This window comes from Salvelinus alpinus, chromosome 4 (genome assembly GCF_045679555.1).
Source record: "Salvelinus alpinus chromosome 4, SLU_Salpinus.1, whole genome shotgun sequence".
NCBI lineage: Eukaryota > Metazoa > Chordata > Actinopteri > Salmoniformes > Salmonidae > Salvelinus > Salvelinus alpinus.
The window spans coordinates 2,448,643-2,462,168 of record NC_092089.1 but is presented as its reverse complement, the minus strand read 5'-3'; the positions used below and the strand labels follow the sequence as shown (position 1 = coordinate 2,462,168).

The 13,526-nt window shown below is 44.1% G+C and overlaps 1 protein-coding gene across 1 annotated transcript; it reads left to right on the top strand.

The window, feature by feature from the left end:
* The first annotated feature begins 224 nt into the window (after positions 1–224).
* Positions 225–13,043, top strand: LOC139572737 (oxidative stress-induced growth inhibitor 2-like). The gene is made up of 6 exons (XM_071395466.1): positions 225–644; positions 9,050–9,138; positions 9,303–9,439; positions 9,552–9,743; positions 9,947–10,041; positions 10,466–13,043. Exons 2-6 carry the CDS (start codon positions 9,072–9,074, stop codon positions 11,664–11,666), a joined length of 1,692 nt encoding a protein of 563 aa, XP_071251567.1. The 5' UTR covers positions 225–644; positions 9,050–9,071; the 3' UTR covers positions 11,667–13,043.
* Positions 13,044–13,526: the final 483 nt, after the last annotated feature.

Here is a 13,526-nt window from a genome sequence, read left to right as displayed (position 1 = left end):
CGTAAGGTTTATTTGATCGAATATACGTTTCGTAATGCTTAAGTTCTTACGTGTACAATTTAAGTAGTACAATTTTGTATGATGTCTTTTTATTTTGTACAATGGCTATTTTTCCACCCTTACCACCCTACAGTAGGTGTCGGCATGCACCTCTAACGCTTGTTTGCGGACCGTCATAATACCATAGAAGAAGAAGAAGAAGAAGAAGAAGAAGGATAGGCGGAAGCTAGACAGACCGCGGTGCCGCTTTGTGGACAACGAGTCCAATTGTAGGGCGCAGAGACGTGTATCTTGTCAGTATATCCATAGTCTTTGGTCAAACACAAAAAACGGTTTCTCTCTCCTGAAATAAGGACATCTGTCCTTGAGGTGGATAGATACAAGTATCGGGTGACATTAGTAGCATATTCGGGATTGGATGCTGTCATTAATGGTTAAAACACATCTCATCAGACAGTGTCTGTTCACTGCAGAGAGAGAGAGAGAGAGAGAGCGAAAGTGAGAGTGAGTGAGGGAGGTGGTATGTGTGTCATCTCATGAGCTCGATAGAGCCTCCCACCGGCGACTGCATATATACAGTGAGAGCAGCGGCCGTCGGCCGTACAGAGGAGCGATTGGGAGATATAGAGATACATCGTACCGAGGTAAGTAGCCAACAGAGCTGCCGCCTCAGAGCTGAGGGATGGTGTTGCTGCTTTCTCTTGGAGGGATGCGGAGAGCTAGAGGATGGCCGGGAGTGTCTGACCTAAATTATAGGAGGTACCCTACAAGGATGATGAAATTGTCGCTATTCGCATGTGCGCCCGCGTACGATGGAATCAGTCTCAAGATCACGGAGGGGAGAGACTGAGTAGCATACCCTATAGCAGCCTAATATAGGATGCTGTATAGATTGTGTACCGGGCCAAAATCGCAGTGCCTTTTAGACTAGAAAAGTCCTGTGATGTGCGGTAATTGTGCAATCCACAAGCCTATTTGTAGAGAATGTAACATTGATTACAGTAACAATCATACATTTTTCTCTCAGAAATATGACAAATTTGCTAAATTCTTATTGTGGTATAGGCATAGTTAGCCAAATGGAGGGTTGAATTAAGCCCTGTTTATACCTGGTGCTAACATGCACACTTTGTCCTCATTCTGATTGTGCCCACATTTGTAGACAGGTATAGACGATTAACAGCCACATTGTGATCCGATTGTGATCCGATCTTCCTGACCACCTTCGGAGGCAGTCAGGCACATAAGCCAAACCATTTAAATCATCAATATACCTGCCTCTAAACTCATTGTCAGGTAGCAGCACCATTGACTTATGTAATCAGTAATGTCTTTAAATACATATTATTATTATCTGTCTGGCCAGATTTCTGTCAAATAACAGCTAATCTGGCTACAATGCGGACACAGTGGATGAATAAGAGACACATTTTAATACAATCTGTAAACAAAACAAACCATAATCAGATAGTGATTGGATCATATTGATCAGATCCCCAAACTCACGTTAGTGCGTGGTGTAAACAAGCCTCTACAGTACAAGAACATAAAACACAATTACAGCTAAAACAGATAAAATACCTATTAGGCCTATTTATTTCAAACATTCCAGCTCAGAATGCCAGCCTTATGCAGTTGGCTTTATATCAGCACTTTTACATGCAGGGAATACTAAAGCTGGGCATCTCCACAGTAACGGAATTATGCTTTGACTCAGATTTTTCACTTTAAAATGTATGCCAAACATTGATTTCAAAGTTTAACAAACCATAGAACTCTATGCAAATAGACTACTTTGAACAATTTACACAGCAAACTTAACAAAAAACACATTTATTGGAAGAACTGTGCAGATGCTGAGAGAGAGAATAGCCGAAGGTAATGATAGACTATTGAATATCACACCATTGATATTCCGACACAGTACAAAGTTCGTGGCACCTGTACAAAGTTTGCACTTGTTATTTTTAACAGCGAATAAAAGTCATGAAAATATGTAAAGTTTTTCTTCCTGTTTAACATTTTATTCTTTATTCTTGTTTAAACTTAAAAGGTACAGACTTTGTACAGGTGCAGATACTGAGTGAGTTTTGCCCTGAAAGTAACAAAATTGTTTATCTGATGTAACAAGTGTCCCCTGGCTTGTTAAGTTGGTAGGGAATTGACCCCAACCCTGGCACTGCCACCTAACCCATTCAACCCTGGCACTGCCACCTAACCCATTTAACCCTGGCACTGCCACCTAACCCATTCAACCCTGGCACTGAACCTAACCCATTCAACCCTGGCACTGAACCTAACCCATTCAACCCTGGCACTGCCACCTAACCCATTCAAGCCACGGCATAACAAATCAATGTATTAATCCGTTTTTTAAATTGTTATATATATATAGTGCTTTTAACAACAAAATAAAGTCACAAAGTGCTTTACAGTAACCCAGGTAGAAGTTCTAAAAGTTTTGAGTATATACCCCCCCCCCCCCCCCCCCCCCCCCCTCGTGAGTAAGCTGGCTGAATGTGGGTGAGAGTGTTAAATTGGTCAGTGGTGTGGAAATGCCAGATTTAGCCTGCCAAACAGGGGGCACGGCTCTACATTACCCACTGCCTGCTCCCTCCATGACTTTCTCTGGTACTCCCGCCCAAACAGCACGACCAGTGTATGGAATCCTGCCACTTTTACTGAAAAGGATAACACCCAGCACCCCAGCACTGGGTGAAAAACAGCCTGCAGTGCTCTCTCACCCAGGGCTGGGCTGGGCAGGGGAGTGGAAAGGGGGAGATGCGGGAAGGGAGTGCGTGCTTGTCAGAGGGGAGGTGGGAGGGGAGATGGGTGCATGTCAGAGGGAAGGTGGGAGGGATGGTGGGTGCATGTCAGAGGGGAGGTGGGAGGGGAGATGGGTGCATGTCAGAGGAGAGGTGGGAGGGGAGGTGGATGCATGTCAGAGGGGAGGTGGGAGGGGAGATGGGTGCATGTCAGAGGGGAGAGGGTGCATGTCAGAGGGGAGGTGGGAGGGGAGATGGGTGCATGTCAGAGGGGAGGTGGATGCATGTCAGAGGGGAGGTGGGATTAGAGCCTGCTGGGAGTGATCAGGGGGGATTTCCACCCCGCCGGGCACACAATGGCACTGCCACATAACATAAACACTCATACACACACACACACAATGGCAACGTGGCACAACAGACCTGAGCCTCCATAGATTTGATGCTTACTGACTTTTGTTTGGGAAGAGGCGGTTCGTCTAGCCACGGGCTGTGTGTACGATGCACGGGGCGCGGCGGGGTGGCAGGGGAGGGGTGGTGTGGGGTGGGAGGGAGGGAGGGAGGGGTGTTGTGGTCCTGATTGGATGTGTGTGTGTGTACATGAGGGGGGTCGTGTGTGTGTGTGTGTGTGTGTGTGTGTGTGTGTGTGTGTGTGTGTGTGTGTGTGTGTGTGTGTGTGTGTGTGTGTGTGTGTGTGTGTGTGTGTGTGTGTGTGTGTGTGTACAGAGAGAGAGACGGACACAATAGCAGGATGAATAGAGTTGTTTTATTCAGTCAGCCAGCTGAGCGTCGATAGAGACAGACCGAGGGATGGGATCTACGCTCACATAAAACAACAACCGTCGACGGCCGATCCAGTCTGAGAAGCAATCCACTGAGAAGCAGACTGAGAAGTGACAACTACAGTAATTTCACAGACCACAACCCTCTCTCTCAGCTAAAAGGCACTAACTTTAACACACTCTAACGGACGACAGCTCTACTGTTGGCCAAGCAGACATTCTTCTCTGTATGATTTGGCAGTCCCACACTCACTCTACTGTACCTGACTCACTTAACCGGTGAGAGAATGAAAGACTGTCTGCAACCACCAACCATCTTCACTTTGTTCACGAGTATCCATCCATCCTGTCACCATGGTGACCCCTTTACACACACTCTCTCTCTCTCTCTCTCTCTCTCTCTCTCTCTCTCTCTCTCTCTCTCTCTCTCTCTCTCTCTCTCTCAAATTCAAATTCAAATTCAAGCTGCTTTATTGGCATGAAAAACATTGTGTCAATATTGCCAAAGCAACAATGTATACAATATACATTGTAATACAATTAAAACAATGACAAATAATAATATAGAATGGCAGTAAATAATAATACAAAATTAAATATAAAAAATAGTAACAATAAAATGGTAACAGTCAATAGTCGAATGTAATGTATGGTGTAATGCACCACTACCACCACCACTATCATTAAACTGCTATCATTACCATTACCACCCATACCATTACTATTTGGAATGATAAACAACAATAATAATACTAATAACAATAACAGTAATAACAATAACAGTCATAATAAGTAAGTTACTGCTTACTATGCAGATGTTATTATTCACTGTCCCTCAGGCTATGGCAGGCAAATACATATTTGGCTGCAAGAGGAGCCATTGCTCCTTCGCCCATGAGTATTTTTAGTTTTTCCTCTGGGTTTAATAAGTTAAAATTTGGAATAAATGTAGTCATTTCTGTGAATAATGAATCTCTTGGTGAGGAATATTTATCACAGTAAAGGAGAAAGTGCATCTCTGTTTCTACCTCCCCTGTCGTGCAGTGACCACATACACGCTCCTCTTTGGGTAGCCATGTCTTTTTATGTCTGCCGGTTTCTATTGCCAATCGGTGGTCACTCAGCCTGTACTTGGTAAGGATCTGTCTCTGCTTCGAATCTCTGACAGAGTAGAGATATTCAGCCAATTCATATTCTCTGTTTAGGGTCAGATAGCAATTTAGTCGGCTTTGGGATTTTGTTTCGTTTTTCCAATGTTGTAAATATGAGTCCTTTGATTGGTTCATGATTTTGTTTATTGGAATTCTTTCTTTTGAAGCAGTGCCGGTGTCAGCTTGGTTGGTTAGGTCCAACACCAGCTGACTGAGAGGGCTCGTTTCTGGGCTCAGCTCTTGGGTTTGAAGTGCTTTAAATTGCAGACTCGAATTTGGACTTGAATTTAGATGTAGCCAAAATTTTAATGATCTTTTCTGTATTTTCATTATTACTGGAAAGCGGCCCAATTCTGCCCTACATGCATTAGTTGGTGTATTTCTCTGGACTTGTAGGATTTTCCGACAGAATTCTGCATGTAGGGTTTCAATTGGATGTTTGTCCCACATTTTAAAGTCCAGTTTATTGAGTGGCCCCCAAACCTCACTTCCGTAAAGAGCTATTGGTAGGATTACACTGTCAAATATTTTGGTCCAAATTCTAATTGGGATGTTGATTTTGAATAATTTCATTTTTATTGCATACAATGCTCTGCGGGCTTTTTCTTTGAGTGCATTCACTGCCATATTAAAGTTTCCCGATGCAGATATGGTCAGACCAAGGTAGGTGTAATTTTTTGTGTGTTCAATTATGGTGTTGTTCAGGGTGAATTTATATTTGTGTTTCTGACATCTGTTTTGTTTTTGGAAAATCATGATTTTAGTTTTTGGGAAATTTACTGCCAGGGCCCAATTATGGCAATATTGCTCTAGAATATTAATGTTCTGTTGAAGACCTTCTTTGGTTGGTGATAGAAGTACCAAGTCATCAGCATATAGCAGGTATTTCACCTCTGTGTCAAATAGTGTGAGTCCTGGGGCTGGAGAATGGTCCAACATGTCTGCTAATTCATTGATATAAATGTTGAAAAGATTTGGACTCAAACTGCAGCCTTGTCTCACACCTCGACATTGTGAAAAGAATTCTGTTCTTTGGTTTTTGATTTTTATTGCACACTTATTTTCTGTGTACATACATTTTATTAAGTCATACACCTTACCACCAAGCCCACTTTGTAGAATTTTGTAGAATAGCCCTTCGTGCCAAATAGAATCAAATGCTTTTTTAAAGTCAATAAAGCAAGCAAAGATTTTGCCCTCTTTTTTTTGGTGGACGTGTTTATTAATTAGTGTGTGTAAGGTGTATATATGGTCAGTAGTGCGATGGTTAGGGAGAAAGCCAATTTGACATTTAGTTATTACATTTTTTTCTTGAAGAAAGGTTTGGATTCTTGAATTCAAAATGCTACAGAAAACCTTTCCCAAGTTACTGTTTACACAAATTCCCCTGTAATTATTGGGGTCTGATTTGTCTCCACTTTTGTGGATAGGGGAGATGAGCCCCTGGTTCCAGACATCAGGGAAGCAGCCAGAAGTTAAAACCATGTTGAACAATTTAAGCACAGCATTTTGCAACTCAGGTGTGCTGTTTTTCAGCATTTCATTTCTGATGTTGTCTAGACCACATGCCTTCTTTGATTTAATATATTTGAGCTTTTCATTTAGTTCTTGTTGGGTTATTGGGTAATCTAATGGATTTTGGTTATTTTTAATGACTGATTCAAGGATTTTCAATTTTTCTTTAATTTCTAATTGGTTCTGTTTTAAGTCTTTTTGTGGGATGTTTTTGTATAGATTATCAAAATAAGTTTTCCAAATTCCTACATCTTGTATGGCTAATTCTTGTGGCTTTGTTGTGCTTAAATTGTTCCACATGTCCCAGAACTGATTTTGGTCAATTGCGTTTTCAATTTCATCAAGTGTCTTGTTGGTATAATTCAGTTTCTTGCGTTTCAGTGTATGTTTATACTGTTTCAGAGTTTCAAAGTATTCATATCGTAGCTCTGGGTTGTTTTGCTGCTTATGTTTTTTGTTTGACATTTGTCTTAGGTGTTTTCTAATTGTTTTACATTCATTATCAAACCATTTGTCAGAAACATTTTGTTTTTTGTTTCTGATGTTGCATTTCTTTGGTTTTCTCAAATTTGCTTTCGATGCTGCTTTTTGGAATATGCAGTTGATGTTTAGAGTAGCCGAATTGACACCATCTTTATTGTTTTGGTATTGTGAGTTATTGAAAAACTGTATAGAGTTCATCATTTCTTTTGAGTTCAATGTTTCAATGAATCCCTCTGCACTGTTTGGAGCCCATCTGTATGATTGGTTTATGTTGAAGAGTTTATTGGGCCGGTTAATATTGCCGGTTAATTTCTTCAAAAACACGTTGATCTGACTGTGATCTGACAATGGTGTCTGTGGTCTGACAGTGAATGCACTAATGGAGGAGGGGTCAATGTCCGTGATGGCATAATCGACTACACTTGTCCCAAGAGCTGAGCAGTAAGTAAACTGACCTAAAGAGTCCCCTCTGATTCTACCATTAAGCATGTACAGGCCTAAGGCTCGACAGAGATGCACTAACTCCTTCCCATTTTTGTTCAGTATTTGGTCAGGACTGTTTCTATTATTTATAATAGGGCTGCTGTACAAGGAGGGGTGACCAAATATGTGGTGGTTACCTCCCGCATCAGTGTAGTCAGGCTCAGAACCTGTTCTTGCATTGAAATCTCCACAAAGAAGCACTTTACCCTCTGCCTGAAATGTAATGATTTCTGTATGGAGATTGTCAAAAAACTGATCATCATAATATGGTGAATCTGAAGGAGGAGCATAAGCTGCACATATGTACACATCATTGTCACAATAGATTGTACCTTTGTTAAGTTTTAGCCAAATGTGACTGGTACCTTTTTTCATTTCATTCAGTGCCAAGTCCTGCTTATGCCAAATGATGATTCCACCTGAGTCTCGGCCCCGTTTAACATTTTTATGTTTGATTGATGGTAGTAAACTTTCCCTATAGCCTGAGGGACACTGAGTATCTATGTCTCCACGACACCATGTTTCCAGTAGGATTATGATGTCCTGTCCTTTGATGTTTTTAATCAATTCTGGATTTGTTGTTTTATAACCAAAATGTGAAGAGTCAAGTCCCTGGATATTCCAAGAGCTGATAGTTAATGATCTCATTTATAATAAGTGATATTCACTGGTTTGAGTAAAGTACATTGAAAACAATACAAAATAATATATATATATATATATATATATACAGTGAGGGAAAAAAGTATTTGATCCCCTGCTGATTCCGCACGTCTGCCCACCGACAAAGAAACGATCAGTCCACAATTTCAATGGTAGGTCCATTTGAACAGTGAGAGACAGAATACCAACAAAAAAATCCAGAAAAACGCATGTGAAAAATGCCACGAATTGATTTGCATTCCAATGAGGGAAACAAGTATTCGACCCCTCTGCAAAACATGACTTAGTACTTGGTGGCAAAACCCTTGTTGGCAATCACAGAGGTCAGACGTTTCTTGTAGTTGGCCACCAGGTTTGCACACATCTCAGGAGGGATTTTGTCCCACTCCTCTTTGCAGATCTTCTTCAAGTCATTAAGGTTTCGAGGCTGACGTTTGGCAACTCGAACCTTCAGCTCCCTCCACAGATTTTCTATGGGATTAAGGTCTGGAGACTGGCTAGGCCACTCCAGGACCTTAATGTGCTTCTTCTTGAGCCACTCCTTTGTTGCCTTGGCCGTGTGTTTTGGGTCATTGTCATGCTGGAATACCCATCCACGACCCATTTTCAATACCCTGGCTGAGGGAAGGAGGTTTTCACCCAAGATTTGACGGTACATGGCCCCGTCCATCGTCCCTTTGATGCTGTGAAGTTGTCCTGTCCCTTTAGCAGAAAAACACCCCCAAAGCATAATGTTTCCACCTCCATGTTTGACGGTGGGGATGGTTTCTTGGGGTCATAGGCAGCATTCCTCCTCCTCCAAACACGGCAAGTTGGGTTGATGCCAAAGAACTCCATTTTGGTCTCATCTGACCACAACACGTTCACCCAGTTGTCCTCTGAATCATTCAGATGTTCATTGGCAAACTTCAGACGGGCATGTATATGTGCTTTCTTGAGCAGGGGGACCTTGCGGGCGCTGCAGGATTTCAGTCCTTCACTTCATCAAAGCATTCTCTCTCTCTCTCTCTCTCTCTCTCTCTCTCTCTCTCTCTCTCTCTCTCTCTCTCTCTCTCTCTCTCTCTCTCTCTCTCTCTCTCTCTCTCTCTCTCTCTCTCTCTCTCTCTCTCTCTCTCTCTCTCTCTCTCTCTCTCTCTCTCTCTCTCTCTCTCTCTCTCTCTCTCTCTCTCTCTCTCTCGCTCTCTCTCTCTCTCTCTCTCTCTCTCAGTGTGCCGGCCCTGGCTACAGCCATGCCTCTTCTGGAAGAGACCACTGTGCCTCGAGAGCATCCCCCCACACTGCCTGTGGTCATCATAGGTATGTTTAGCCTTAACCTCTGACTGCTAACATCTAACCCTAACCTCTAACTCTGCCCCGAGAGGCTAGCACCCCTTCGCCATCCCACCTCGCCCGCCGTCATCATTCACAGGTAACCTCTGACATTGCAAACATTTGATTCTCTCCTCTGTATGTCTGTGTAGGTAACGGGCCATCAGGTATCTGCCTGTCCTACCTGCTGAGTGGCTACAAGCCCTACCTGGACCCTTCAGCTGTTCACCCAAACCCTGTTCTGTACAGGAAGTTACAGGAGACCAGACACCTGCCCATCACTGAACAGGTGAACATCAAAGCATTGCATTAAACACACATACAGCACACACACACACACACAGATCACAGTTGACAAACACAAACACTGAAACATGATCAAGTCTGGTCTCTCTATGCAGGATCTGGAGTATCTGAGTGAAGGTCTGGAGGGGCGGTCAGGAAACCCTGTAGCGGTGCTGTTTGACACCCTGCTGCACCCCAATGCTGATTTTGGCTACGAGTTTCCCCCTGTGCTACAGTGGAGAAGAGACAAGCAGCAGCACCTCCCTCACCTGGTGCTGGGCAGGGCTACGCCTGGAGGGGCCTGGCACGTGAGTTATTCCTAAACAGCTTATACCCTCCTTTCCCCATTCATTTACGCCTAACCTCACCCATGGTGCTGGGCAGAGCTATGCCTGGGAAACCTGGAAAGACTTCACCCCCAAATCTCCTCATCCCTATGTTCCAATGCTAAACCTAAACTACATTCTTAAAATCCTCACCTCCAATCCTCTCTCTTTTCTCTCTCTTCTAGGTGATGGAGGGCTCCATGCTGACCATCAGTCTGGGCATCTGGATGGAACTGCCAGGGATCAACTACCGAGACCTGACTAACAATGGCAAATGCAGGTACTGACATATGGCAAATGCAGGTACTGACATATGGCAAATGCAGGTACTGACATATGGCAAATGCAGGTACTGACATATGGCAAATGCAGGTACTGACATATGGCAAATGCAGGTACTGACAATGGCAAATGCAGGTACTGACAATGGCAAATGCAGGTACTGACATATGGCAAATGCAGGTACTGACATATGGCAAATGCAGGTACTGACATATGGCAAATGCAGGTACTGACAATGGCAAATGCAGAGAGGGAAGGAGGGAGGGATGGAGAGAGATAGAGAGATGCTATAATGAATTTATATAGATTCAAAACAATGAGACAGCTTAAATCTCCATAATACTTTAAGAGTTTACTAAAGGATCTTTTGTTTGACAACGAGTGCTCTAACCCCCCCCCCCCCCCCCCCCCCCCCCCCCCAGGGGCGTGACCAACGACCGGGCCACTCCAGAGGAGATCTCGTCTTACTACCGTAACTACGTCAAGCTGATGGGCCTGAAGCAGAACTTTGTTGACAACACCTATGTGACCTCTGTGCAGAAACTTTTCCGTGGACACGAGGGGGAGGGTCTAGAGAATGGTCATGGAGGTTTGGGGGAGGGAGGAAAGGGGGTGTACGAGGGGGGAAAGGGGGTGTACGAGGGGAGGGAGGGTGAGGGTGTAGACGAAGAGGAAGGTGGGGGCCTGTGGGAGGTGAGGGGGTACCAGCGGGTACAGGGCGACACCCACGTTCCTTTCTGCCTGTTTTCGGAGAATGTAGTTCTGGCCACGGGCGCGTCTGATTCGCCAGCTCAGCTGGGTGTAGAGGGGGAGGAGCTTCCCTTCGTGTTCCACAGCATCTCTGCTCTGGGATTGGCTGTGAGCCGGAAGAAGCTTGGGCCAAACTCTGATCCGGTGCTGATCGTGGGGGCGGGGTTAAGCGCGGCGGATGCAGTTTTGTGCGCTTGTAACAACAACATTTCCGTGCTGCATGCCTTCCGCAAACACGTAGACGACCCAGGCCTCATCTTTAAACAGCTACCCAAGACCCTCTACCCAGAATACCACAAGGTCTACCACATGATGCACTCCCAGACCCACGCAACACCAAACATGGCTGCCACCTCCACCACCAATGCCCTTCCCAGCATGGCCGCCTCAGTCTGCTCCAAGATGTGCTCCAAGCCCCAACCCACCACAACTAACATGGCCACCAGTGGTGGTCCCGTTCTGTTCCCTGACTACACCAGCTTCCCAGAGCACTGCGTGGTGTCCTTCCAGCCAGACATGAAGTGTGTCCTGCAGGGGAGCAACTCCCTCAAGGCCTTTAAGATCTCCATGGCCCTGGTGTTGATCGGCACCCACCCCAACCTGTTCTTCCTCAAGGGCCAGGGCCAGTACCTGGGACTGGACCCCACCAAACCCATCTCCTGCAAGCAGAATCCTGTGGATGTGCACCCCTACACCTTCGAGTGCACCAAGGACCCAGGACTGTTCGCCATGGGCCCGCTGGTGGGAGACAACTTTGTTCGCTTCCTAAAGGGCGGTGCTCTAGGCATTGCCTCCTGCCTGCTCAAGAGACTGAAGAAGAAAGGCAAGCTGATCGCAGAAGGGGGAGGAGTAGGAGGAGGGGAGTTTATCTAGGTGAAGTGTGGATGGAGAGGAACGAGGTGGTGAATGAGTTGGAAGGGAGAGGGAGAGAGGAGGAAGATGCATCTTTATTTAAGCGAAGAGAGAAAGGAGGTAGGGAAAGGGAGGAGAGGAAGGAGGAAGAGGAGGGGGTTCATCTTAGTAAAAATAGCTACTATTACCAATGGAGTTCTGAGTTAAAAGGGCAAAGCCAAGCAGTACGTTTTTAATATTTTATTGTTTGCAGTGGACATACCTATTTGAACTCTGAAGCTTTCTTACCACTTCTGAGAGAACTGAAAACAATGGAAGTGGAGGCAGGCTAGAGTTACAGTACATGACCAGGTTCAGCCCACCATCTGTTACAGCTCCACTGTTCTGGTTTCTGCTGGGAAGCTGTCACAGGGTTTAATGTCCTCTATCCAGAAATCCAATCTGCAGTGTGACAATGTTTTTTTAAGTCATATGTGACATTTTGTAATGTCTTGAGTTTTTGTTATTTGCTCACCTTGTCTTTCAAGCAAGTGCATTTTCTGATTTCTCATCTACTTTAAACAATTGTTCTACTATTTATCTGATGGCCTTCACCATGCAATGGACTGTGAACCACTACAACTCCCCTTTAAAGCTTCAAGGAAATGGAACTTTGTAGAGATAGGCCCATAGCTGCTATAGTGTTTCTGCCATCATCTCAATTCTGAGTTTCTCATCAGTGCCAAACTACAGACCCCAAGCAGTATCTGGCAGACCAGGATGTAATGGGAACGTTGAAGTAAGAGATGAATCAACAACCCCATCACCATCCTAATCAGACGAAGTACAACTAACTCACTATGGTTGGAGCGCTCCTCTTAACGCTTTTCCTATGCAAACTCTTCCACTCACACACCTGACCTGAATGTATTCTGGATCAGATAACTCATTGCTAACTTACTGTACATGTCAGCCTGATTTCAACCAATGGGGCATAAGAGTTCTCTATTGATGTTAAACCATAACAAAATGCCAAATAGTGTTTTTTAGACACACTGAAGTCATGCAGATGCGCGTGACTCTTGGCTGCAGTAAAAAAGCCATCGCCACCTGCGTCCATTCAACATAGCCTGGATTTACGATATTACGCTTAACAAAATAACTGTTTGGGGTCTCATACGTTTACCGTGGTGTTTTGATTCTAGCTGGAACAGTCGCTAAGATTATATTTGGTTGTGATCTTTGAAAAATAACTATTTTGGATGCAGCAGTTGTTAGCTAGAAAGCTAACGCTAATTGACATAGGCTGTAGCAAAAGCTAGCCAAATAGCCATTTTACTGGTTGAAGTTGAAGTGTTTTTTAAGTATAATGCATAATGCAGTTGAAGTATAAAGTATAATGCAGTTGATTTGGGATAACACAAACAGCAGGACATTCATACGAGCCTTAAAATCCAATTATAATCCAAAAGTAGTGTGAAATGCACTCATAAGTAACATCTAAATATAGGCTTTTTTTGCTGCCACCAATTTGCAGCAATGTTAACAAACACAGAAAGGGGTCTATAAAATACTACTAGTCGACGACTCCTGATAAGTGTACATTGGATAAACGCAAACTGTAGGTGCATTCATTGACATCCACCAGTCTGAATACAAAACTGCTAGTCCATTGCATTTATCAGGAGTTGACTATCACCTATTGAAGTCATAATGACTATGTTAAATGCACATTTTCTGGTTGCCATTATGGAGTAAATATTATGCCTGTTGCTGATTCCAGGTCCGTATAGTATTCTCTGTGACATTTCTCATACCATGTCACTTTCACACAGCCATCATACGCCTCATGTGTCTGTTGTGTCAAATACCTGTCACTGTATGTAAAGCTGTGAGGACTGA

What these genes read in the sequence shown, in the direction of transcription:
- LOC139572737 (XM_071395466.1), top strand. Translation starts at nt 9,072, where the DNA reads ATGCCTCTTCTGGAAGAGACCACTGTGCCTCGAGAGCATCCCCCCACA. An exon ending in ACTGCCTGTGGTCATCATAG is followed by an intron (nt 9,139 to 9,302) that starts GTATGTTTAGCC and finishes ATGTCTGTGTAG; the next exon opens with GTAACGGGCCATCAGGTATC. An exon ending in ACTAACAATGGCAAATGCAG is followed by an intron (nt 10,042 to 10,465) that starts GTACTGACATAT and finishes CCCCCCCCCCAG; the next exon opens with GGGCGTGACCAACGACCGGG.